At 43.4% G+C, this 26,627-nt stretch overlaps 1 protein-coding gene and 1 long non-coding RNA gene across 5 annotated transcripts in view; one reads left to right on the top strand and one right to left on the bottom strand.

Moving 5' to 3' along the window:
• Positions 1 to 19,812, top strand: part of LOC111097712 — a 44,223-nt gene extending 24,411 nt beyond the window's left edge. The window contains exons 4-8 of the long non-coding RNA XR_005365779.1: positions 1,617 to 1,833; positions 16,320 to 16,406; positions 17,370 to 17,405; positions 17,972 to 18,254; positions 18,521 to 19,812. This is a non-coding gene — a long non-coding RNA (uncharacterized LOC111097712). The remainder of the gene's footprint in view (positions 1 to 1,616; positions 1,834 to 16,319; positions 16,407 to 17,369; positions 17,406 to 17,971; positions 18,255 to 18,520) is intronic.
• AFF3 (AF4/FMR2 family member 3) overlaps positions 1 to 26,627 on the bottom strand; it is a 522,431-nt gene that overhangs the window by 28,819 nt on the left and 466,985 nt on the right. For all 4 annotated transcript variants that reach the window (XM_038551011.1, XM_038551013.1, XM_038551012.1 and 1 more), the window contains 4 exons: positions 17,901 to 18,087; positions 10,869 to 11,972; positions 6,007 to 6,131; positions 2,461 to 2,653 (listed from right to left, as the gene is read on the bottom strand). In XM_038551011.1, the coding sequence (XP_038406939.1) occupies positions 2,461 to 2,653; positions 6,007 to 6,131; positions 10,869 to 11,972; positions 17,901 to 18,087 (1,609 nt within the window). The remainder of the gene's footprint in view (positions 1 to 2,460; positions 2,654 to 6,006; positions 6,132 to 10,868; positions 11,973 to 17,900; positions 18,088 to 26,627) is intronic.

The following is a 26,627-nucleotide window of genomic DNA, read 5'->3' as shown; positions in this document are numbered from 1 at the left end:
ACTCTTTTAAAAACTGGCCACCTGGCTGAAAGAGCAACCCATTGTTCTGTTAGGACTGATGATTTCTTTTGTCTACATAATGAACAAGGAAATACATGCGTTCCAGTTCTTGTGCTGAGGGCTTTTACACGTGTTGTCAAATGTCATTCTTATAACAGTATTGAAAGGGAAGTTCTCAGTTGCCCACTATCATGGGTCCAGAAACTGAGGTTAGCTGAGTTTAAGTAACTTGCCCAAGTTCAAATAGCTATTGTGGGTGACGCCTCGGGCCTAGGACTCAAGCTCCTACTTTTTCCCAGTTGGTCAGACCTATGGCTCTCCAAGGTGAATTCTGCATCAGAATCATTGCGGGGTTGGTAGTGGTGGTGGTGGTCTGTCAACACATAGATGGCTGGACCCCCACCCCTCCAGAGTTGAATTTAGTAGGTGTGGAGTGCGGCCTGAGAACATCACATTTCTAGCAAGTTCCAGGTGATGCTGATCCAGAAACCAAGCTTTCAGAACTGCTGAGTTATACTCCCTTGCAAAAGAAAAGTCATTCAGGTCACAAATGGACTGATTCTCATTAGCTGTCTGTTAAGAATAGGAAAAGGCAAAGGGAATAAATAGAAATTATTTAAAATGTTTTTAAAAGGAACACTATTGATCTGTGAAAAATTAAAAAATCTTATTCCCTGCAGATTCAGATATTTATAGAGCACCTATTGTGTGCTAGACCCACGAATCATAAAGCAATTGTCTTTGGTTATGAAATTCAAATAGATTCCTCTGAAGTAAATAAAATGTGTTGAGTGTGTACAAATGCTTCTTTAAATATGGAATGATTTTTATGTGCAGGTCAAGCCTCTTTGTTGTTAAGAGCCCCTAGGACTCTGCATTTCCTTTTTGGCACTCAGGGCAGTCATTATGGATGTGTGTGGTCTCCTGTCTATGTCATTCTCTTCAGCTAGACTGTGAGCTTCACACAGGCACAGACTGAATCTGTTAGATCATCGCTAGACCTCCATTGCTTGACAGTGCCTGGCACACGGTAAGTACTTGCTCAATAAACATCTGTTTGGTGAAAGAATGACTGAATAAAGACTGTAATTATTTTACAATTCTCTAGACATCATGGTTGCTTTTATATCAGGATCTGGAGGTGAAGAAATGTTTTGTGTTTTAATTTGAATCGGCAGTTTTTTATTCCAGGTTTTTCTTTTTTTTTTTTTTAAGATTTTATTTATTTATTCATGAGAGACACATACACACACACACACACACACACACACATACACACAGAGGCAGAGACACAGGCAGAGGGAGAAGCAGGCTCCATGCAGGGAGCCCGACGTGGGACTCGATCCCGGGACTCTAGGATCATGCCCTGGGCTGAAGGCAGGCACTAAACTGCTGAGCCACCCAGGGATCCCCTAGGATTTTCTAGTGGGGTCTTCTAGATTCTGTGAGTCTAGAATTAAAGATAATTGTTCCCAAATAAGGGTGCATCAGTGGGTTATTAATTTCCTGATGTGACAAGATGTCAGCTCTTGCCAGACCTTCTACCAACTATTTTACCTCTAGAACATTAAATGGGCTAGAACATTAAATACTGCCTCCCTCATCTTTCCTTGCAGGGCCCTCTTCTCATGTCTCATTTCTCTCCCTGCCTCACAAAGCCCTGCTGGTACTGATAGCACGGTGGTGACCTGAGAGAATTCGGAAGGAGAGTTTGGAATTAAAGAATGTGTCCCAGAGGATGCATGATCCAGGACCACCAGTGGCCGTAAAGAGGAACTAACATGAAGTATTAGTTGCATAGGTATCCAGAGGCCGTCAGTTCTTCAGATAATAGTAGGTCATTAAAATCTTTTCGCCACTATTTTGCAAATGAAACCAGCTCAGAGAGATGAAGCAACTGGCTTGAAGTCACATTTTGACTAAGATATGAGGCTAGACAGACTGTGGACCCCAGTCTCCTGACCTTTCTGAGGGCAGTGCCGGCAGCTGGAATCATCCCTGGGAAGGGTGCTAGAGAAAGGGTGGTAGCAGGGTCCCACAATTCAGTCACTATAAGCTGGTCACCAAGAGTGGAGTGGGAGTCCCAGATTTAACTCTGCCCTGGGGCAAGGAATATTTCCAAATGAAAAGGTTGGTTGTTGGTCCCAAACTCCCAATTTACAATGCCTTGGGATAGTACTCCTTTGGGGCCATTTCTCTTCAGAGTGGGAAATGCAATCCTGCCAAGAAGTGTGCTAAGCAGAAGAGGCTTGCAATGCTTCCTCTGCTGTCTTCTGGAGCTCTCTGTGGGAGGAGGTAATGGGGCATGCTCGTTCACCAGGTCTTCCCAGGGCAGCATTTAGGGATTCTTGCAGGACCTCAAGCATGTGTTTAGGCTGTGCTGGGCTAGAGACAGATGAGTACAGGGGTGTGTTCAATTTCATTTTTATTTTAACTGGGAAAGGAAGGGAATCAACATACCGTGAGGTCTCCAGCATGAGACTGCAGCTGGCTCTCAGCCTTATGCTTTTTGTTGGAGGAAGCAGAAGTGAAGTTGCCATTTGATCTGCTAGAAGTTAAGTCCTCGCTGGAGTATTTGTGTTTAGATGCATCAGAGAGGGGTGAGATGGGTGACCGGAGCACTTTTTCATTTTTATTTATTGGTATTGCCAAGCTGAAAAAGGAAATCACAGTAATGGAATGTCACACAGTCAGCACAGGGAAAGGTAAATGTTTTATATATGACCCAAACCTCCCATTTAAAACCTATTGGTAGGAAGGTGTTTTTTGAGAATTATTATACCAGGAAACAATTTTATGGCCTTAGGACCATAGCAAACAATAAGTAAATTTTACTCATTGTTTCCTTCCTTGTCTTATCAGGATGAATAATAATTCTGGTGTTAAATGACTAAGACTAATAAGACTTTCATCTTTCTGAGTTTTTCATCCAAGGATCTCAAAATACACAACACTTACTGCTCTCCTAACAAATCTAAGCAGCAAGTAATGGGAAAGTCAATCACATGGTACACGAGTTCTCTACTTCTAAAAGGACTTTTGCTAACACCTGAGCTTGTACTAATTATTATATAGAGAATAATGGAATCACAGAATAATCTGCAAAGTATGAGGCCAACTTTCATTTGTTAGGTTTCTGGGCTAACCAGATAGTGATCAGAACAAACACAGAATAGAAAACTCTAATTAAAAGTTATATTTTCTGAGGGTGCCAGGGTAGCTCAGTGGGTTAAGTGTCCAACTCTTGATTTCAGCTTAGGTCTTCATCTCAGGTCAAGAGATGAAGCCCCACATTGGCCTCTGGGCTGGGTGTGGAGCCTGCTTAAGATTCTCTTTCACCCTTTGCCCCTTCCCCTTCCCTCTCTAAAAAAAAAAGTTATATTTTCTGATTTCTAGTTCCTTTTTTCACCTCCCAAATTAATTGTTTATACCAGAGGAAGACAAATACTGTAAAATTTCACTTATATGTACAACTTAAAAAGCAAAACAAATGAATACACACAAATGTTGAATCACTATGTTATATAACTGAAACTAACATAATATTGTATGTCAACTATACATCAATTAAAACAAAAAACCCCCAAACTAATGAGTAAAACTTTTGTTTATGCGTGAACATAACTCCCCCCAAAATTAACCATCAGAGAAGGGAGTCACATGTATTTGAATCTTTGCAGTGTATGTTATATTGATAGGCCTCTCTCTGTTACTTTACCCTGAAAAAAAAATTGAAGGAAGACATGCAATAACCTGAAATAAACTCCAACATTGCTAATTTGGGATGCTCATAGAAGTCACTTAACAGAGTTAGTTAAAAAAGGGTAAATCCATTTAACAAAAACTTAGTCACTATTCCTGCAGTTATTACTTCTTAATTGCACATGTTGGCTATCACTGCAAACAAGCCATTAAAGTCACTTCAAAAAGCAATTTCCTTAAGTTGGTGGTCACAGTGTAGAAATTACAAACACAGCCCTTTAGAACAGATAATAAAGCCAAGGTTCTTAATGTTAAAGTAACAAGGTTCTTAGTGTCATGCAAATTGATCTGTGTAGGGATAGAGTTTCTGGTGATTGATTTCTGATTCAAAAAGTACTGTGCATCTAACAACCTAGAAGTGAGAAGATGTGTTCTGGAAAACTCCATGAAGCAAATAAAAAATGGCTCAGTTAGTGATGATGAAGACACTGATGTTGAAGATAGATGTGAACAGTCTGTATATAATTGTGTCTTGACATGTGAGTGAAAAAGTCATACTTCTAAACCTCTATTATTTTACATATTATGTTTTTTTAATTTTTAAAATAAGATTTTATTTATTTATTCATGAGAAATACAGAGACGCAGAGACATAGGCAGAGGGGGAAGTAGGCTCCCCACAGGGAGTCCGATGTGGGACTCGATCCCAGGACCCCAGGATCATGACCTGAGCCAAAGGCGGATGCTTAACCATTTAGCCACCAACGTGCCCCATCTTATGTGGTTTTAAATGTTCATAGAAAACTAAATTATTGTATTAAATATTGTTATGGACATAGGACTATTTCTTCATCATTATAAGTTTCCATACTCAAGTTGACCAAAAGAACTTGCTCTGGATCTCATCTTTGGGAGAGGTGTTCCCCTTGTATATGTTCCTGAGGTACATGGACCACCTTTCATAGAAGGAATTCAAAACACTCTTACATGCAAGTGTCACTATGTAACATAAATAAAGCTACTGGAGTTAGACGCTCTGCCAGGCAAAGGCTCTAGAGCAAGAGCTTTTATCCTGCCTGGGGTCTATGAACTTGGGTGGGAAAAAGTTACAACTTCTCATTGAAATGGAGCATTTCCAGAGTAGTGGTTGGGCAGGAGTAGTGTTAGCAATGCGTGATTGTGTCATCAGTAGGAAACCACAGATATCCTTGTGTCATGTCATAGTTGTTGCAGACATCTCAAAATATTGTTTATGTCTATTCATCACTACTTAGAGATTACAGCAGTTACTAGGACCTGCTAGAAAGGCTTTCAATGCACTAACAAGGAAGCACATTTACAACTATATCACACATTTAAAAAAGACATCTTGGAACCAGATTTTTCCTCGTCATGTTTCCCCAGTATTTTGGGAGACCACCTACTAGGCCCAGAGCACTGTGGGCTGGGCCAGCTTGCACACACACTCTCTCGCTCAACCTTCAAGAGCTCTCGCCTTCTTTCCCAAGGTGACTCTCACACTGCAGTGCGCCTGTGCTCATGTATCCTCACTCTCCAATTTCCTCTTTGAGTTTTAGTACTGCTCTACATCTTCTCCTAACCTTTCAGTTTACATTTTTATGTGTTGTGCTGAAACATTAATCTCCCCTTAAAAATTCTATGTACACAGTCAGGGAGAGTGAGGAGTGTCTTAGCAGAGGAAAAGTGGTTTCTGAGCTGTGGTATTTCTAAATGGAAAGAGCTTCTATGACTGATGATAAGCTACTCACTTCTAATAAATATTGGGGACCTTGCCTTGCTAGAAAGCCATTTGTCACAGGGGATTTGGTGCAATGTGGGTCTGTCTGGAACCCCTTTAAAGGAGTAACTGGGTGCCATTTAACCTTGGAGACACAGATCCTGCCTAATGTTACAATTTTAGTCTATAAGCGATTCCCCTCAAAGTTTATATTTCTTCAACCATGTAATAAGCTTAGTGTTCTTACAGGTTTAGTGGCTATTAAAATAAGGGTTTGAAAATTCAGTTACTAAGTTTTCAGAGGGAAGGTGTTGTCTTTGAGAGCACAAGTCTTTGAGAGTAACCGGTCTTTTGTTAGAAAGAAGTACTGACACTGTATCTGGGGTTGTGACACGAGGACACCTCTGGGCATAATTATTAGCCTTAGGTTAGATCAAAGGAAACAAGTCTAGGGACCCAGACCAGAGCAGGCATTAAAAGTTCTGACTCTCCTCCAACATGGTACCTGCCTTTCAGACCCAGAGATCCGTCCGGCTCACCTCTTACCTTCAATGGAACATGCATACCTGTTGATGTTCATGCTGCAATGGTTTGCAGATAAAGTATTATTGGCAGAGGTGGTCAGTCGCGAAGAGCTCTCTTTCTCTCCCTGGGCCTTCTTGACCTCCCTGTAATCATCTTCATTGTCACACTGCATGGAAATAAGCAAAAGCCAATCAGCTTTGGATTTCAAGGGATCATAATGAGCTCCCATCACGACCTTCCACAGAACAGGGCCTCCTGAGAGACCAGCTCACTCAGTTTCTCTGGCAAGGGTCTGGAGCAGCAGTGTGTTTGCTGTTTTCTTCCCCCTGTTCTAGGCTCCCGGACAGCTCCTCGACCATGAAATCTGTCATTTTTACTACTGACAGTTTATTGAGAGGAAAAGCATGACCCTGCGATCACTGTTAGAGAGAGAACACTGTGAATGATGAAAATTGGTCTACCATCAACACATCTGATTTAGCTCTCCAAAGACGACCTGTTCTGAATTCACACTATATGTTCAGTGTCTCTCATTTTGGCATTTCTTCATATCTGAATAAAGTACAACCACCATATCCTAAGCTTAATGCCATAAAGGCAATGACAAGCCTAGACCTTTCTTTTGAAATTTATGGCTTTTATGAATTTCAAGCAAAGGTTGTTACCTCTTGGTGTCTTAATTCTAGTTAACAATAACTATCCTTTGACATCTTATAATCCTTAATGTACCTTTTTATAGAAGAGTATTTCAATGGAATTCTTGTTTCCATGATTGTGGTTACCTTTTACATGTGTATTAGGGTGCAGTGTAAACACACTCAACAAAGTTCTATTGTTGGTGAGAAAGCAGGAACACAGTAACAGTATATCCACGGCTCTCAGCAGTGTTTTCCAGGAGACAAGTGCTGGCTTCAAAGATAAAAAGACTTTGACCTTCTCTCTCTAGCTGGGATTGTCACAGCCTCTGTCACAGGATCCCAGATGCTCACACTGAATAGTGACCCCAAGGAGGTTGCAAACCAAAGCTCCAAATCCCTAGTCTTCTGCTCTGGGGTTCTAGCAGGTTCTAGATTCTGAACCTTTGGCAGCCATGTCTATGGTGTCCCAGTACTGGGTCTTAACACCTCAGATGCTGAGTGAAGACTGGTATGAAAATGTTCTTTCACTTCTCTGTGTCTGTATTTAATGATGATTAATCAGATTTCAGGAGGAGGGGTAGGTGTCAGGCTTAGTATAAATGAAGTTTCATAAGTTGAAAATTTTTTTAAAAGGCCATCATAAATTACTTAAATATAGAATATTATGGAATTTATATGTATGTCTTTCTGCACATCTCTGTATGTATGTTTAGATAGCTACATGTATTTCTAAACAATATTTATAAATTTCTAGTTATGCATATTTTTTATAACTGTTTTTCTCTGTCTCTCTTTCTTTCCAGTAGTCTATCCATTACCCATAAATCTAATAAGTAGTGAGGAGGGCAGGGTAGCTAGAGGGAAACAGAAAGAAAGAGGGGTAGAGAAGTAGTAAGCTATGCTGTTTCACTGTACTATATGGTCTGAACCTGACAATACCTCTGCAAGGATATCACCATTTTACAAAGGAAGAAACTGAAGTACAGAGAAGTAAGGTCCCCTGATTAAGGTTATCCAGGAGGGGCCAACTACATAATTTGCAGGGTTCAGCGTAGAATGAAAACACTGAGCCCCTTTGTCAAAATGCAGGAATATATCCTCGATATTGGCTTGGTGAAAGTTTTTGAATTTGACACCAAAACCAAAGATAACAAAAGCAAAAATAAACACGTAGGACTATATCAAATCGAAAAGCTTCTGCCCAGCAAAGAAAACCATCAACAAAATGAAAACGCAACCTACTGAATGGGAGACAACATTTGCAAGTATACAATAAGAGGTTAATATCCAAAATATATAAAGAACTCATACAACTCAATAGCAAAAACACAACCCCATTAAACAATGGGGGGGCGGAGAATCTGAACAGATATTTAGATGCCATACAGATAGTCAAAAAATAAATGAGAAGATACTCAACATCACTAATCATCAGGCAAATGCAAATCAAAACCACAATAAGATCATTTCACAACTGTTAGAACTGCTAAAATTTAAAAAAAAATGCAAGAAATAACAAGTGTTGGCGAGGATGAGAAAGTGGACTGATGGTGGGAATGTAAACTGATGCAGCTGCTCTGGAGAACAGTATGGTGGGCGCCCCCCCTCATTAAAACTATAATTATCATATGATCTAGCAATTCCAATTTGGGGTATTTAACTGAGGAAAAAGAAAACACTAACTCAAAAAGATATTATGTAACACCATACTCACTGCAACATTAATCACAATAGCCAACACATGAAACAACCTAAATGTCTGTCAATGGATGAATGGATAAAGAAGATGAGGTGTGTGTGTGCATGTGTGTATAAGAGAATATTATTTAGTCATAAAAAATGAAATCCTGCCATTTGCAACAGCGTGGATAGAACTTGAGGACATTTTATTAGGTGAGTCAGACAGAAAAAGATAAATACCATGTGACCTCACTTCCATGTGGAGTCTAAAAACAAAATCCGTATAATGAAAAAAAGCCCAAGCTTGTATATAGTCACTATATTGGTGGTTGCCTGAAGTTGAGGGTAAGGGGTGGGCAAAATGGGTGAAGGGGGTCAAAATGTACAAATTTCCAGTTATAAAATGAGTAAGTCATGGAGCTGTAATGTTACAGCATGGTGATTATAGTTAATACTACCCCATATTTGAAGGTAGCTAGGAGAATGGATCTTGAATGTTCCCATGAGAAAAAAAAATTATAACTACGTATAGTGATGGATATTAACTGGATTTATTGCTCTGATAATTTTGCAATATTTATAAAAACTGAATCGTTATATTGTATACCTGAAACCAATTAATGTCAATTATACCTCAAAAAATAAATTGAAAGAAAAAAAGCAGGGAAAGAGTAGTATTATAAAGTTCTAAAGTAGAAAACATTTTCCTGCCTGTCAAAGTCTCTCTCTTGACTTGTCATGGTGGTGTTTAATTACTATTTCATATTGTGTTCCTTGAGGCATGCGGATATGTGGGGGGCGCAGGCTGACGAAGGTGCTGGGGCCAGTCCTGTGACTATGCACACGCACATGGCCCAACAGGGGAGGTTTTCCCCCTGCCTGCCAGTTGTATAGAGGCAGGGAAGTCCAGCCAGGTAATTTCCCCTTTCCATGGCCCACCCCTCAACCCCCAGGCGAATCTGCAACCCCTAGGAGATTGCAGTCCCCTCTCTGAGACCTCTCAGGTCCTGGGTTAGGGTTGGGTGAGATGCCTAGGTCAACCTGCCTTGGCCCCTGGCTTTGGGGAGCAGTGCAGGTGCCTGGAGGGAGATGGGGACCGGAAGGCTGCACAGGGCCTGCTTCTACAATGTGTTGCCAGAAGTGTTTCAGTATGGGATTGATGATGGAGACTTCTCCTGTAAGCCGTTTTGCTAACTTTGGAGTGCTGAGGGGCCAAAGGGCCAGCAGAACCTGTCCTGGGGGAACCAGGCAGGAGGTAGGACCACGTGTATGTCAGAGTTCCACAGGTCCCCTCCATCATGCCACACTGAAAAACACAAGTTCAGAGAGAAAATGACTTTCAAGATGGCAACCACAAGCATTAAATTCCAAGCACAGAGTCCTTCTGGGCAGGGGCCCTGTGGGGAAAGTACTACACAACCCTCAGACTGACTTTTTATTGGAAAGCCTGGAGCCAGACAGGCCAGGTTCACCCCTAGCCCTTGTGTGAACCTGGTGCAAGATGCTTTAGGCTCCCTGGGCTTCAGTTCCCTCATCTGTAAAACCTCTGTGACAAAAATACTTGCCTCATAAAGTCATAAGGACTGAATGATTGAATATGTACAAAGTGCTGAAACAGCATCACTCATGGGTTCATAATATGTATGTCAAGTGTTGTTAATGATTTTCTTCTAAATTTGGAACCATCCACAATACTGCAATCTTTGGTTTGTCACCCCTGATATTTTTCGCTGTGGCCCAACTTACTTTTGAAGGTAACCATAACAGGAGGGGCTCAGACTCCTCAAAATTGGCTTTAATTTATGGTGAAGTTATTCCTGCCCTCAAAAGTCTGCAAACACTGCTGGATATCTGGGTCTGCTTCCAGATGGGTGGCCAGCTCTCTCTGCATTCGGGCCATCTTTCTTACTCCACGCCTTCCCGGTTTGCCCTGGGTTCTCTTTTTTGGTGCCACATCATCCCCGGCTCTCTGATGACTCAATGTTTCTCTTCCTTCTCCTCAGGTCCCTGTTCCCAGGCCCTCTCCACCACTGGGTTCTCCTTGGTAAAGGTTAGCGGGAACAGCAGGCTGGTGCTCACCCTCCTAGGCCCGTCCACCCACCACCAGGCAGCTGGCACTTATTTCATGCTTTGCCCTAGTCACAGCCTTAAACTCTACAAGGCTCTTGGCTTCTTAGGTCCATGACTGTTCAAGGTCCCCCTGTCCCTTCCAGCAAAGAGTGAGGTGCACCACGTGTTCAGCCTTTCTACTGGTCCAGCAGCCAGCCTGCCTGTGCACACATTTGGTAAGGATTTCTCGTATGCCTATCCACCTGCTGTGGGACTGGGCTTAATGATCTCTACCGATAAAATGGGACCACGAATGGTGTTCGGTCATCAAGCAGTTCTGAGGATTTAATGGAGTTAATCTACGTCAAGTACTTATGTGTGTGGCATATACCTGGTACTACAGGAATGTTTGCTGAACAAGGACACTCCTGCTGCCTGTCCACTGCGACCAGCAGCCCTCGTGGGCTTCCCCACTTCCCCACGACTTAAGGGAAAGCCAGCCCTCCCTCCCCGCCCGCCTTCAGCCCCAGGCCCACCTTGCGTTTCCTCTTGGATTTTGGCAAAGCCTTTTCGGCAGGAGCGTCAGACGGATGGCTTGGCTGCGTGCTCTCGGCGTCCTTGGCCGCAGGGGCATTCAAGACCCCGGGCTCCTGGGGCAGGTGTTCTGGGATCCTGGACAGCAGGGTCAGGTCAATTTTGACCCAGAGAGACCTGACCTCATCGCTGTCCTTCAAGGGGGAGAGAAGTTCGTTGCGGCCAAAAGGGACGAGCGTGTAGAACTGCTCCTCCAGCTCCTTGGCAATGTCGCTGGTGGTCCTGGCGTTGATGGAGCCTACGGGGGCCCGGGGGCCGCCGCCACTGCTGATGGGGCCCGCAGCCTCCTTCAGCCTCTGGTCACTCGCCGAGGAGGCGGCGGCGGCCACGGCCTGCGCTTTGGACAGAGGGTACTCCTCTTGCTCGGACTCCAGGTCCGAGTCCGAGGAGGAGGAGGAAGAGGAGGATTCTGTGTCTATGAACTCCTTGGATTTGGGGACGATCCTGCTCAGCCCCCGCGTGCGGCGCTTCTCGCAGGTCACCGAGGAGCGCAGCTCCTTGCGGTGGCTCGTTCTGCTGTTGCCGCAGGGCCTGGTCTTGGCGGGCTCCGGGGGGCCCACCACGCTCGCCCCCAGCGCGTCGGCAGCCGCGGGCTCCTCGGGCCGGTGGCAGTTGGTGGCGTCGCCGGCGGCGGTCCTGTCGGTGCGCCGGGTGGGCTTCTTGCCCGCGGCCCTCCGGGCAGGCGCAGGTGTGCTCTCGGCGGCGGGCGCACCGGGCGCGGCGGGCGGCTGGGCGGCTGCGCTCACGGCCACGGCCACGGCGGCGGGCGGCGACTTCTGCTTCACTCCCTTGCTCCCCGGGGCCTTGTTCGCAGTCCTTGGCCTCTGCTCCTCCTTGCAGGCGCTCTTGATGTCCTTGTCTCGCAGGCTGGCTTGGCAAACGTCGGCCAGCTTCGCACAGTCCTGCACTTCCTCTTTCGCAGGAGCGTAGTATTGATTGCTCTCTGGCCCGTGGCTCTCATTTTGGATCAGAATAGGCGGCTTGTGGGGATTAACTTTGTTTAGCCATTTGTCCAGCTGCCACTTGTTAGAGGACGCTGGTTCAGCCTAAAAGCAGAAAACCGGCAACAAACAAAACATCTTTTATTAGACTCACTTAAAAGATGCTCGGCTGCTCTGAATCTTCACTTACTCCCCTAAGTGAGGGGCTGCAAGCAACGGCAAAATGGAAGCAGTAGGTGTGTGTGGCCACGGCTGCACTGGCCCACGGGATGCAGGGATGGTGTCCCTTTTCTGTCCCGAGGCACTTATGTATCAGCGCAGTAGTATGAAACCTATTTGGAAAAAATAAGAGGCCATCCCTGTGCTTCATGAGAACCGGTTTCCAGCCCTTTTGAGTGTTATACGATGTATATTTTGCATAATCATACATACATAAACTTGAGATTCCAGGATTAACTGGGGGATAGTATGGAGGCGCTGAACGTTAAAGCACACATTTTTTTGTAAGACTGAAAAATTCAGAGGAAATTAAAAGGGGGGAACTAAATAGAACTTGTAATCCCAAACAATTAACATATAATTTCCGTGGTGAAGGCAAGTAGGGTATGGTAATTTAACAGTAGAAGCAGTAACTTTTTTTTTTTAGGGGGGTGGCCTGTTTAGTGGCAGAGAACTCCTATTTCAAAGGGAACCCCATATGCTTTGCCAGCTGGATTTGGTTAGTTCATCCTCAACCTGCTTCCATTCCGCTTTGCTGGAAATGTTTCAGAAGCGGAAATGATGATGGGAACTTTTCCTGCACGCGGTTTTGTTAACTTAGAGCAAATCATGAGGGTATAGGTTTTAAACTCTGCCCCACGGATTGGTTCCAGGGAGTCTGTGAACACCCTGACACAGGGTGCTGTGTAGATGCCTTTTTTCTGAAAGAGGTCCAGAGTTTTCATTCAAGTCTCTAGAGATCTATGGCTCATAAAAAGGCTAAGAATTGATGATTTTACAGAGTGTAAATACTTTTGAGTTCTAATACAAGTCCATTTTTTCCAGCATCTATGATTATTAATAGAAAAGAGGGTGTACTGGTAAATGTAAAACATTAAAGAGTGTTTTTCTATTTGTGACTGCACATGACATGGGGGAAATATTTTGACTTTTTAAAGTGATGTATTTTTCCTTCCCTGTGGCTTCCCACCCTCTGAATTTGTGGCATCCATTGTTTCAGGAGATTAGTTTCCAGTCAATAAAGGAGGCACTGCTTACCTTTTGCATTTAAACTTGATTGGTTCAAGTCTAGAGCAAGTCATGCTCCCTTGGAGGAGAAAATCTTTTTCATACTTTTTCATACAGAATACTTTCCTAAATCTTGTCTGTATGTGTCAAAATTTGTTTTTCAACAGTGAGGTCCAGGTTCAGTGCAGACCTTGGGGGCACAGGCACATGCAGCAAGGATTTGAGGAGAGTGGTGCAGGCAATGTCATGGAGTCAGCTGGGGCTGGACACAGCTTAAGACATGGGAAGCCTCTGATGGGCTAGAGGAGCCTGGGGCCAAGATGAAGAGGCCACAGAGTATGGGCACCAGGCACTGGGGCTGTGGCAGGGACCATGGACATCCTGCTGGTTCCCCCAAAAGAGATGAGGTCAACTGTACTTCAGGGTACACCACATAAAGTGTCCAGTGACTGGGAAGGACAAACGACATTTCAGGGGAGGCCAGCACAAGGATCTGGGGCCCTTCTCCCATGGCAGTGAGGATGGAGAGGCTTTACCCTGGGACATAGGGATGAGGGGAGACCCTCATGGACTCGATGGGGAATGTGGCCTTTGATTGGACTTTGTTTTCATATACCAAAAGGACCAGGGCAAGATGCAAAAGAACAAAAAGTTATCATTTTGCATGTCTAAGTTGTTCTATTTAAGTTCTGACCTCACTTTATTTTGGTTTCTCCAGAGAAAGGGAGCACAGGAACCCTAACAGCACGCCCAGCCCATACTGCAATGGGAGATGCATGCAATAGAGAGAGCAGGACAACAGGGCACAGAATAGCTCTGTGGCCAAGGGGAAGCTCTCACCTTTCCTGGGATTAGCTGAGTGTGAATGAAAGCTAATTTGGTGGCAAACAATGTATGGCTTCTGATAGCATCTCCTCCTTGTCCCACTTCCCTCTCTACATGACCATTGGCAACTTGATGACTTGTGTGCCTCAGCTTCCCTAGTGTAATGGGACATGGCCAATCTGAATGGATGCTGAAGGGGCCTCTTGCAGAAAGGGGACACATTTGGGGGGAGGGTGCAAACATTTATGGCAGAGCATGCACTCACACTGGCCCTGCCACCATGTTTAACACTAGCTCACCCTCACTCCCACCACACTGAGCTTTCCGTAGCTTACACCTTACGTGAGAGAACACAGCCCAAAACACAGCTGCACACAGGGAGATTTGCACTAAAATTTCCTGATGGGAGCATTAACAGTGAAGGGGAGAATTTAATAAATTTAGTATGAGCCCATTGCCTGATGTGCTTTAGGGTCATTTTTTCCTGCACTTCACAGCTGAAAAAATCAGTCTCAAGTACCATTTTCAACACATCACTAAATCACACTCCCTTTCTTAAGGATCTAAGATGACCTCTGATTGCCTCTCAGAAGAAATCCAAATGCCTTGGGCTGGTTTTCAAGGGCATCTTTCATCTTACAGCCATCTCTCATGGCTGAACACCTACAGTGTGCTCCCCACTTTACACATATCATCTAATTTAATCTATACAGATCAGAAATATTATGATCCCTAGTTTGAAGATGAGGCTCAGAGAGGTTAAGTGACATGTCCAAAGCTGCAGAGCTATAAAGACTAAACCCATATCTGTCTGTAATAGGTTAGGGAGGTCAAGTGCTGTGACTGCTCCTAGTAAGAACAACTTACGATGGACTTTTGCTCAAATTATATCACTTATTCCTTAGAACAGCTTTATAGATGAGGCAGGACAGGAATATTTGCCATTGTGGGGAGGAGGCAATTGTGGCCAAGGAAGTTTAAATGGTGAAGACCTAAGAGATGAATTAAACTGACTTTATCCTGACACTCCTCAAAATCATGTGACCAGGCTCTCTTTGTCCCACACAGCACCTATGACTTGTGGAACACTGCTCTAGGGAGCTCTGTGTGCTCATGTGCAGTGCTAGCTGAGGGGGAAGGTGCATCCCCCCCGTGAATGCTCTGACATGAAAGGATGCACCACGCCAGGAAAGATGATGAGACTCAAGTCAAGAAAACTTGGCTGGGACAAGGAAGCAAATATCAGGCTGTAGAGAGGGGATCTGTAGTGAGGAAACAGTTTACAGTGGCTCCATCATGCTAGCTGCAGATATGACATTACCCGCGGCGATTCAGGTTAAATGCAGTAGATTGCTACAACCAGAGCCATGAAGAACAGTTCAGATGAAACTCAGCCGGGCCCAGTGGGTTTCCAGTGCTGGCACGTTGACGGGGAGTATGCAGGTGCCTTGGAACCTCAGGAGCGCCTACTTCTATTCCCACATCAGGATGGTACTGGGAGGAAAGGGAAGGCCAGGAGCATTTTGCTTCAAAGCAGCAGCATGAACTGTCTGTGCTGTGGAATGCGGGGTGTGTGGATATACAGAGTCTGATTGTCTTTTGAGGGTCAGGGGCACGAGTCTCACCGGTCACCTTAAGGTGACCTGGGCCAGCCCAGCCCCAGTAAAACAGATGCTGGGGAGAGTGAGCCATGAAAAGCTACGTCCTGTCTTTGCAATCTTCATTCTGCATACTCATTTTTGTTCTAAAGGGTGAGTGTCCGTATTAATCTTGGGAAAAACGTTAAAAGAAACCTTACTTTTTACTCCAACGGATACATTCCATTCCAGTGGAAGGAAGTAATGTGCAGCATGGGTAATACATCATACATCGCTTGTCACTTCTGCATTCCCTCTGCACAGTGAAGCAAGAATGAAAAACTCTGTGGCCTCAGGCAACTTAAACTTTAAGGCCGGCTTCACTAGAGCTGCATTCCCTCTCCTAGGAGAGGGGCCTCGGATAGCTGCTAGAAGCTCCCTGGTGAGAGCTTCCTTTCATCACCAAGGAGTTCAAATCTTTGTAATTATCTCAATGACATTTAGAAAGAATGTGCTGCAAGCACTTTTTAACTGTACTTCTCTTAGACTACCTTTAGCCAGTAGCTCCAGGATTCCCAATGCAGCATGAAAATAAGACTCCACATTCATGAATTTCACCTTCAAAGCAGGGTTATTCACAGACATGAATACCTCTTACACCTCTCCATTGGCCCCCTTGGCTCTTGTGATGTCTCTGTTGCCATTATTTCTTATAACGAAATATTCTGGAGTTTCTCAACAAATTCTAGCTTTACAAAGCTGGCTTTCAAGAAGCCCATTTAATGCCTGTATTTTTTTGTTTGTTTCAAATTCTTCCTATTAGAATGTCAGTTCTCTGAAGACGGAGACCTTTCCTGTCAGATAATTACTGTACTCCAGAGCCAAGCACCAAGTCCATGGCCGATGCTTGGTAAATATTTGTCAAATGCACACTAAATAGGTGAATGAATGATTGCAAGTATGAAGAAAGAATAAGAATTTAGTTTCTGGGACGATCAGGGTTATAGCAACTTGTGGCATTTATAGGTTAATGCTGCTAAGGGCCTTCCCCTTCTATGTATAGATACAGAAATAGAGAGAGAGGGAGTGGGGAGGAGGTGAGTGTCATGGAAAGGAGAGAAAAATGGAGGAGATATGGAGAGATGGATGATTTCGGGATGAATGGAGAGCTCTCAGTGCAGAGTAGAAAGGTGCTGAAGAAGGAATATGCAGTGTGGGGACATTCTTGATGCTTCTGCAAAAAGCCTCAGCCTCTTGGGAGGAGACTGGAAGGGGAAAAACCTGAGGGAATTTAAGAGTAGTTCTATGAATTGCAGATAAAAAGACAATTGCTTTGGGTGTGATGATGTCCTGAGGCACAGACCCAAAGCTGGGAATGTGGGTTGTGTAGGCCCTTAATGGTGTTTCCCTCTCACTGCCAGGGTTTGTAAAAGTGGCTTTGGTTTTCAGAGCCTATTTAGAAATTTTTGCCCCAGAGTGGTACAGAGGGGCTGTGGGCAAAAAATGGAAATCCTATAATCTGTGGTAATGTCAAATGTTTATATACCCAAGAAGAAACTGTTTTATGCTTTCTTTAGCAATCAAAGTCTACCTTTACAGATTCAGGGACTTGAGAAGTTTGCTTTCAACTCTCTCCTAAGAATCTCTATGCACTGAATTACTATTTAATTTCCCCCTTTCCCCTTTAAAGTAGAAATAGCAGTGGTTTTTATTGGTACCTTATAATGCTTTTATATGAGGCACCTAAATCTTCCACATAGATACTCATCATAGCCATAAAAGGTTTCATTATTATTTGTAGGTCGATGCTAATTTTTCTTTTTATATTTTCACAAAGAAAACACAGTTAAGAAGGTTTTATTAATATTTATAGCCCTTGTTCTTCTAAACCATGACAAACTGCAAAAAGGTAGGATTCTAACCATGTCTAATCCATAAAACTCCTTTCCCCCTGATTTATGGGTGGGCCACACTTCCCAGGCAGTGAACTGCCCCGTCTAGTTATTGCCTCCACTAACCCTTAGGGAGACCTGATCCAGAGGTTATTTCCAGGTAGTGATGTATATGGCATACTTGGAAATTTCTGGAAGTCAACATAGAGATTTTTGGACAATGAAAGATGAAGTTTCTATACTTCAAAGGGAGCTCTGTAGTTAGGAGAACTGCAAGCAGGGGGCAGAGTGGGGAAAATGATGAGCCCAGACAGACCCTGACCCGCTGCCATGGGTGGTGGCCTCCCAGCCAGTAGGGCCAGTCGCTGTCTGCTGCCCGAGCCCAGGGAGGGGTTGGGGGGAGGGGGTAGGTGTGAGAACCAGACTCCAGGGATTTACTGCGCTCACCTTAGGGAGAGAAGCACAGCTGGCCGCCCCGGGGGGCTCAGGCTAGGAGGCTCTCAGGCTCTTACCTCGGGGCTGGAGTAGTGGGGAGGCTTGCTGCCCTCACTCTCGCTGGAACTGCTCTCGGTCTCCGAGTCAGATCCAGAGCTGCTCTCTGAGTCACTGGAGGAGCTGCTGCCGCTGCTGCTACTGCCACTGCTGCTGCCCTTGCTGGAAGGCACAGAGGCTCTGCAGTTGGCCTGCTGGACCACGGTGCTGCCAGCCCACGAGGCCCCCCGGGAAGAAGAGGGAAGGAAAGCCAAGTGAGCAAACACAAAACGCCGCCACCGAGCAAGCAAGCTGTCATTCGACCAAAGGAGAGAAGCAGCACACTGGCTGCGTGTCTGTCAACCATCACCTGGAGCCTGAAGAGCAATCATCAGGTCAAAGGCATCCTCATGGTTTAAAAAAAAAAAATTATGTATATAAATAAAATTGGGAACGAGAGTTGGTGCCCCTTGCTAGTCGGGCCCTCGCTATCTGGTGGTGCTTTAAGAAGGGGGGCCGGGGGTGTCATTTCAGAATGACTGTTTCTGGGAATGGCTTTGCAAATGCACCCCCGATCCAATCAGCTACAAAAAATGCAGGGAAATCCAAAATGCTTGAAATATTTTGTAGAGACTGAAAATATCTGTTTGCTTTCTTTTAGGAAGTGGGCTGCAAGGAAGGGCACAGCATTCTGCTCTGTGCTTTCATGGCCTGTTGAAAGGTTCTAGAGACTGGAGCATCAACAAAGTTATATAGTCCTACTTCCTACCTCTTCCTGCCCATGGAGTTGAGTGCTGGAGTGTTTGTAGGAGCTGGCTTGCTGTATAAACAGTAACTTTCCTTTTGAGCCCTTCATTAAAGAACTGAAGCTTCAACCTTTACCCATTTTCATATATTCCACACTTTAAAATTTAACCCCAGTGTGGTGGCTTATAGTAACAGCATTTCAAATGTTCAAATGTTTTAAACGTTCAAATGCTTGATGTTCATATCCATGCTGAAATTTGCCAGAAGTCATCATTATATACTCAAAGACAACAGGAAAAGTGGGCAGTTTGTAATGGTAATTAATCACAAAAATGCAAATAGGACATACCAACCCAGAGAGTGTTTGAGCCAAAAAGGAAGTTTCGGTACTCACATACTATACAACATCTTCAGAGTCCTTTATTAACTGCATTGCAACACGCCTGAATCTGTTCTTTTGAGGTCAAATTCTGAACCCAGAAAATGCAGTGGTCACTTTTTAATGTTGAGTCAGCAAGTATCTGCTTGCCACTTCCAACTGTGACTACTGTTTCATCAGGACTGGACTTCAGGGAAAGCCAGGGGTGAGCGGAGCTTGTCAGGGTTTATGGCCCTAAGTGCGAAGCAGCCTAGACAAGGTGAACCATCCTTTCACCTACCCCTTAAATCTCTGACAAGTGTCTTTGCCCAAGGACAGATTCTCATAAATCCTCAGTGTGGGGGCAGGGAGGGAGGTTAATATTCATTGAGCCTTACTTCTTCTAGAAGAATGACCAGCCAAGAAGCTATCTTGCAGGATACATCTGAAAATGGAAGCATCGTTTTGAACTACAGGGTTAGATAGAGAAAAGTGGAGCCAGAACATAACCTTCCCTTGTGGGGGAACATTGTTTGGTGGGAACATTTCTCCCACCAAAGTCATGGTCCACTCCTACTGTCTGACAAAATTCTTCAACATCAGACAACACCAGCACATTTATGCCTTGCCTGAGCTGTAGTGGTTTCTTTACCAGGCTACTGTTTGTGTCTGGTGTTCAGAGAGGAATCCCGGATCTTTAGACAGAGGTGGGAAAGGGAATGTTAGTGATCAAAGGGCTGTAATATTTCTTTCTTCCTTTATGAACTAAAATCCATTTTTCCTGTTGGCTGAGTAGAGATGGCTACTATCAATGGAGTCATAAAAAAAAAAAAACAACTATTAGATTCTGACCCAACATGAACATCTGAGATCGATAATAGTTTGTCAGGAGACCCCCAAAACACTGGGGAAAAACTCCAAACAACACCTTCTCCTCCAAAACCCCCAAACAGCAAAGCAACACATGGTGGAGGAAAGAGATATGTGTCCCTGCCAAGCTTTGGAATGACATTGCTGAAGACGGGGAAATTATTATGAATAAAGAGTATTTTGATGGATTTCATGTGATGGTCAAAGGCTTTGATCACTGGGCAGGACATTCTACTTGCTTTAATTCAAACCACAAAGGAACATGTGATGCTGGTGCTGTGTGTACCTGGGCATTGTGTGTGCAGCAGAAACAGCAATGTGTGTGCAATTCCCTGGGGCTTGCACCACAAAGTGATTGACTGTCTTTTGAAAAGCGGCACTTTAATTTCTGAGAAAATGTCCATTAAACAGTTACCACGCTGCCTTCCTTTTATGACTGCTGTCCTATAGTAATGAGACATACTAGCCCAAGGAGAGAGAATCTCTGATCTGAATTAGATTGGCAGAAAAGTCTTATACTTTTATGTTTTCCTCCCTTAAATTAAGGGAGGAAATTCACCTAAAATGACAGTTCTACTAGTGTAACTATTATTTGTTTTTAAGACAATTGAGATAGCCAAGAATTTTAGGTTTTTCTTTAGGCTTTGGTTGTAAGGGCTGTGAGGCTTACCATGCTTCTGTGGGCGGGATTGAATATATTTGTGTTTCAATGGTCTGGGTAGAGAATATGTTGCCAGAAACAATTCATGTTAAGGATGGGAGCCTGGAAAGACTGTCGAGGCTCCAGTTGTGGGATCAAGATAACTATCTCAACCTCCATGGATGCTGTTCCAGTAATTAGTCTTGATGCAGAGGTCCTTGAGGGACAACTAGTCGTTCTGGCTTCGACTCAACAAATGTTGTTGCCATGAGTACAGGCAGTTGCTGTGCCTCCATGGGCCTCTGCAGCAGGGAGGGGAGGGTAGCAGAAGAGATGAGGAAGCCAAGGATGGTCATCACTATAGACTAGTACCAACAGAAGGATGAGATCAGTTAAATCAGGAGGGCTCTTGGGAGTCATGGAATCAAGAAGATGGAAAAAGATGGAAGAAAGATCTTCTGGAAAGAAGACTTTAGACTCAATTTATTTCAAATTGCAGACTGAGCATGTTAGTGTGCCAAGAAGTTGTCATGTTTCCATACCGAAAATATTAAAAAAATATTAATTTAATTAAAAATTAACTTTTTCCTAAAATGATAAAACTGATTAATTGACATGATGACACAGTCTTAGCCAACTTTTAAGAGAGTTTCTGGACCCTATGCCATTTCAGGAACATGGTGCCATGGAGACTACAGATGTGACAACATTAATGAGATAATGGAATGAAAGTCTTCCTGTCATCAAACTTAGCACCATGGCTGGGACATAACGAGCATTTACATGTAACTGCTGAATGAAAAAATCAATAGAGAAAATCTATCACTGGGTTAATGAGTTTTTTTAAAAAATGGATTTAACCTTTCAAAAGGGGTACAACCTCTCTTCTCCAACAAAGAATGTATTTAAGGGGACTTCAGCACCTCCTGTGATCTTCCAATTTTAATACTTTTTCCTTTCAGAGAATATTTCTTTAAATGTGCTCTAAATTTCATCTCCTATAATTTAAGCACAGTTCTCTCTCGGATGGTTTATTTACTTTTTGTATTTTGATTTCATGCAATGTTTTGCTGGTTTTGTGAGTGGTCAGGATCAAACACACCTTTGGGAGGGTCTTGGGTTTATTCTAAATGATCTGCTTACTGTGTCTCTTCCTTTGGCTGCAGTGACACATTTCTTTCAGAATCTGGGCTGGGCAAAGTCTGAATACAGACAGATCTGGAACCTAACTGACAAATCCTGGACCTCACAGTCAAGGGTGCTGGTGTTTGCTAAGTGTATCGTGGAGTCTGGATAAATACCCAAAGTTGTCCACAAGCTTTCAGCTCATAAGTAACTTAGGGGCAGGCTCTTGGCCTGGTTGGCACTGTATGGACAGCTGAGATGCCCAGCAGGAGCCTCACTTCCTGTGGCCACTCCACCCGTACTGGTCTGATGATGATGTTTTAGAAGGGGCGACAGCACCTTCTCACTGAACACCCTGTATTAATTTCCAAACACTTGATTTCTAAAGTGCGATTAGTGCTCCGGCAACAGTATTTCTTTTTTGATATTAATTGATCTAAAACTATATCTACATTATGAGAAGTGAAAGTGGTAAAAGATGGCACAAGGAGGTTCACTGTTGCCGAACTTATCTTCCAAAACACAAAACTGGTAGGATTGTTGGTTCTATATAAAATATTTTGGTTTGCTCTGCTATAGCACCAGGAACAAGTCTTCTGTTAAACATGGCTTTTTGAAGCTCTTCATGGTCTGTCCTCAATCAGATCTCCATCCTCACCTTACTGGGTCTATCCCTAAACCTCAGCCATAATAAATTTCTCATAATTTTGACTATCTCTAACATGCTTTAGAATTATATATATCTATAATTATATATTATATATGTGTATACGTAGATAAGTGCATATATATTTACATATACTTAAACTCACTCTATTTAAACTAAAAAACCAAAACCAGTTCACCCATTTCTCCCACCCTCCCATCCCCCACTTCTGGCAACCACAAGAATAGAATAGAATTATAATAAATAAAAATGGAATTATATTTTGCTTTACTTATAGTGCTTTTGAATTCATCTCTTTGTACAGATTTTAAATTGTTTTTTTCCAGATGCTACATTATATATAACTTATCACAATCTACTGCTGTTGTCATTTTACCAGTTTGAGTGAAGTGTAGAAACCTTACCTCCTTCACTATCTTAAATATATCTTTTTTTAAAAAAGATTTTATTTATTTATCCGTGAGAGACAGAAGAGAAGAGAGAGAGAGAGAGAGAGAGAGAGAGAGAGGCAGAGACACAGGCAGAGGGAGAAGCAGGCCCCATGCAGAAGCCTGATGTGGGACTCGATCCCGGGACTTCAGGATTACGCCCTAGGCTGAAGGCAGGTGCTAAACTGCTGAGCTACCCAGGGATTCCCATAAATATATCTTTTATAGGGCAGCCCCGGTGGCCCAGTGGTTTAAGCGCTACCTTCAGCCTGGGGTGTGATCCTTCCTGGAGACCCTGGATCGAGTCCCATGTCAGGCTTCCTGCATGGAGCCTGCTTCTTCCTCTGCTTGTGTCTCTACCTCTCTCTCTGTGTATCTGTCATGAATAAATAAATAAAGTTTAAAAAAATATATCTTTTATATACATTGGAGGATCACACCAAACAATGTTTCAAATTTTGCTTCATTTGCCAAATACAATTTAGAAACCCCATGAAGAGAAAAAAAAAATTTCTCATATTTTCCCTACTTTTATTGTTTCCACTGTTTTTCTTTCTTTCTTGATATCATTTATTGTATGGAGTTTCCTTCTTCTCTCTTTCTGGGCCTCTAATGATACAAATGATAGGTCTTTTGTTATAGTTCCATAGATTTTTGAGGCTCTGTCTTTTTTTCCCCTTTAGTTTATGCTTCTCTGTTATTCATTTTGGCAATACCTATTATTCTATCTTCAGGTTCACAGATTCTTTCTTATGTTTTCCTCATTCTACTTTTGAATGCATTCATTGAATTTTTAAATTTCAGTTACTGTATTTTTCAGTTTTGCAATTGACATTTAGTTCCTCTTTATATCTTTTATTTCTTTGCTGAGACTCTATATTTTCATTTGTTTCAAGTATGCTCTTAATTGCATGTTGAAGCATTTTATAATGGTTCCTTGATTTATTTTAAAAAAGATTTTATTTATTTATTCATGAGAGTCACACACAGAGAGAGAGAGAGAGGCAGAGACACAGGCAAAGGGAGAAGCAGGCTCCATGCAGGGAGCCTGATGTGGGACCTGATCCCAGGACCCCGGGATCACACCCCGAGCCAAAGGCAGATGCTCAACCACTGAGCCACCCAGGCATCCCAATATAATGGTTCCTTTAAAATCCTTGTCATGTAATTCTCATATTTGTGTCATCCACTACTGGCATCTGTCGTTTGTCTTCTCTCATTCAAGTTGAGATTTTTCCAGGTTCTTGATATGATGAATGATGTTCTATTGTATCCTGAACATTTTCATATTATAAGACTTTGGATTTCAGAAAAAACACTTATTTTAGTAGCTCTCCACTAACACAAAATCAGCAAGGGGACAGAAGAGTACCACTTTATAGTTGGGCAAGGGGAGAAGGAACTCAAGGCTTCTAACTTTGCCTTTCCTAATAAAGGTGGAAACGTGGTTACTCCCCCCCTCCCCCATGGTGTTTGGCTGGAACACCATGAAAGTCACTTTTTGTCTAAAAGTTTTCTTCTTGCTAGGATACTCACTTCCTGGCTCTTTGACTAGCTTTCCTGGGGCTTTTATTTTTATTTTTTAAAATCTGTGCCTGTTGGCATTTCCAGGTTGCTGGCTTTTGCAGCATTCACTCTGAGCTATATGAGGAAAAATGAAAACCCAGTGAACCACCTGCCATGCCTTTCTTGGAACTTATTTGCCTAGCTGATCTGCCTTCTATCTTATAGTCCTATGTTTGTTTTATATATACTATCTAAGCATTTAGTTGTATTTAGCATAAAGGATTTGGAAAAGTACATTAGTATTTTGTCCCAGAATGAGAATGACCTACTTGATATTTATCAAGTAGAAAGGAACTTTCACTCCTTAGTACTTCTAACTTCTGCTCTGGTTAATTGTATCAAGAGTTTATGAATGAAACAACCATGCAGGTGTCTGCTACAGTCTTTGCCTACTTTTATCACTTAGCCATATTAGGCATTAATTCACTTATTTAAAAACCATTTATTGGGGATCCCTGGGTGGCTCAGCGGTTTAGCGCCTGCCTTTGGCCCAGGGCATGATCCTGGAGTCCTGGGATCGAGTCCCACATCAGGTTCCCTGCATGGAGCCTGCTTCTCCCTCCTCCTGTGTCTCTGCCTCTCTCTCTCTCTCTCTCTCTGTGTCTATCATAAATAAATAAATAAATAAATAAATAAATAAATAAATAAATCCTAAAAAGCAAAAACAAAAACCATTTATTGTGGAAATTAAGCTCAGATTTTAAATGTCTATGTACTAAAGCTAGGCAGATCATGTTATAAAGAATGCCTTTATCATTATGAGAAAAAGGACCCAAACAAAAGGAGGTTGAAAATGTTAAGGATAAAAAGGTGAGTACTCTAAAAGTTATATTTAGAGTAAATGGCATGAGAGCTAGGAATGATATTTGTGTGACATTTGTTAAGAATCCACTTTTTGAGAGGGTGGCCCAAGATGGCAGTGTAGGAAAACTCTGAACTCACCTCCTCCCGTGGACACACTCAATCTATACCTACATATAGAATAATTTTTCCTAAAGAAGAACCGAGGGCTGCTTGAGTTTCCTCACAGCAAACAGTAGAAAGAATACAGAGAAGAGTAGGAGAGACAGAGACCTGGTAATGATGGAAACCCCATCCCCAACATGGTGACCTGCAGTAGGGAGGGTTACCACTGAGGGGCCCATGGGCAGATTCACCCACCTGGGGCAGCAAAAAAACAGTGGTTTAAAGGGAAACTAGATTAAAGTGAAGGAAATCCATTTACTAGCTGTAGAGCATTTGCCAGTGGGCAGAAACTGCTGGAACTCTCTCCAGGGCTGGGGGTGATGGCAAGTACCATTTTTTATGTTCCTCTTCCATCTTGATAGTGTAGGTGGTACAGGGTTGAGGCACTCTAGCCAAATTGCTAGTGCTGCCCACTATGTCCCACACCTCTGGCTTACACTAGCTCTAGCAGTCCTCTCAAGAAGGCACCAGCATGGCATGCCTTGGGACCCCCAGGTTCATGCCTGTTCCAGCGTTCATGCCTGTTCCAGCCCTCCTGCTTGGGCAGCCCCACACAGCACGCCCTGGGATCCTACTAGCTCATGCTTGATTCAGCTTGAGCTATCCACTAAAGCAGCCTTGGCATGGTACATCCAGGGACCTCCTGGTACACACCTGCTCTGCTCCATCCATTCTACCAGGGCAGCCCTGCTAATGCCTACTCCAGCTGTCCTGCCAGGGAGTCCCTGGTGTAGTGCCCCAGGATCTCCTGGCCTACACTGGCTCCTAGAATGGCATGTCCTGGGACTCCTTGGTCTGTGTTCACTCTAACTCTAGCCATCCCAGCAGAACAACTTTGATACAGCATGCCTTGGGAACCCCTGGCCTATACCTGCTCCAGCTCCAGCTCCAAGCTGGCCTGCCAAAGCCACCAAACACATGCAGTCAACACAGGAAATGCTCCTATACAAGGCCACTTCTTCAAGGCTGGGAGAGGTAGCTACTCTGCCTAATTGATAGAAACAAACAGAAGGTTAGACAGAATGAAGAGACAGAGAAACATGTTCCAAAAAGAAGAACAAGATAAAATCACAGAAAAACCCTAGTGAAATAGAGATAAGTAATTTACCCGATAAAGAGTTCAAAGTAATGGTCATAAAGACACTCATCAAACTTGGGAGAAGAATGTGGAGGAACATAGAGAGAACTTCAACAAAGAGTCAGAAAATATAAGAAAGAACCAATCAGAACTGAAGAATATACTAATTGAAGTGAAAAATACACTAGAGGGAATTAACAGCAGATTAGATGATACAGAAGAATGAATTAGTGACCTGGAAGACAGAATAGTGGAAGTTACCCCATCAGAACCGCTCCCCCCTGCCCCCTGAAAAGGAAGTTAGTTTAAGGGACCTTCAAGAC

The sequence above is a fragment of the Canis lupus genome, chromosome 10, assembly GCF_011100685.1.
Source record: "Canis lupus familiaris isolate Mischka breed German Shepherd chromosome 10, alternate assembly UU_Cfam_GSD_1.0, whole genome shotgun sequence".
Taxonomy (NCBI): Eukaryota; Metazoa; Chordata; class Mammalia; order Carnivora; family Canidae; genus Canis; species Canis lupus.
The sequence above is the reverse complement of the archived record's forward strand: the minus strand, read 5'-3'. Positions and strand labels throughout refer to the sequence as shown.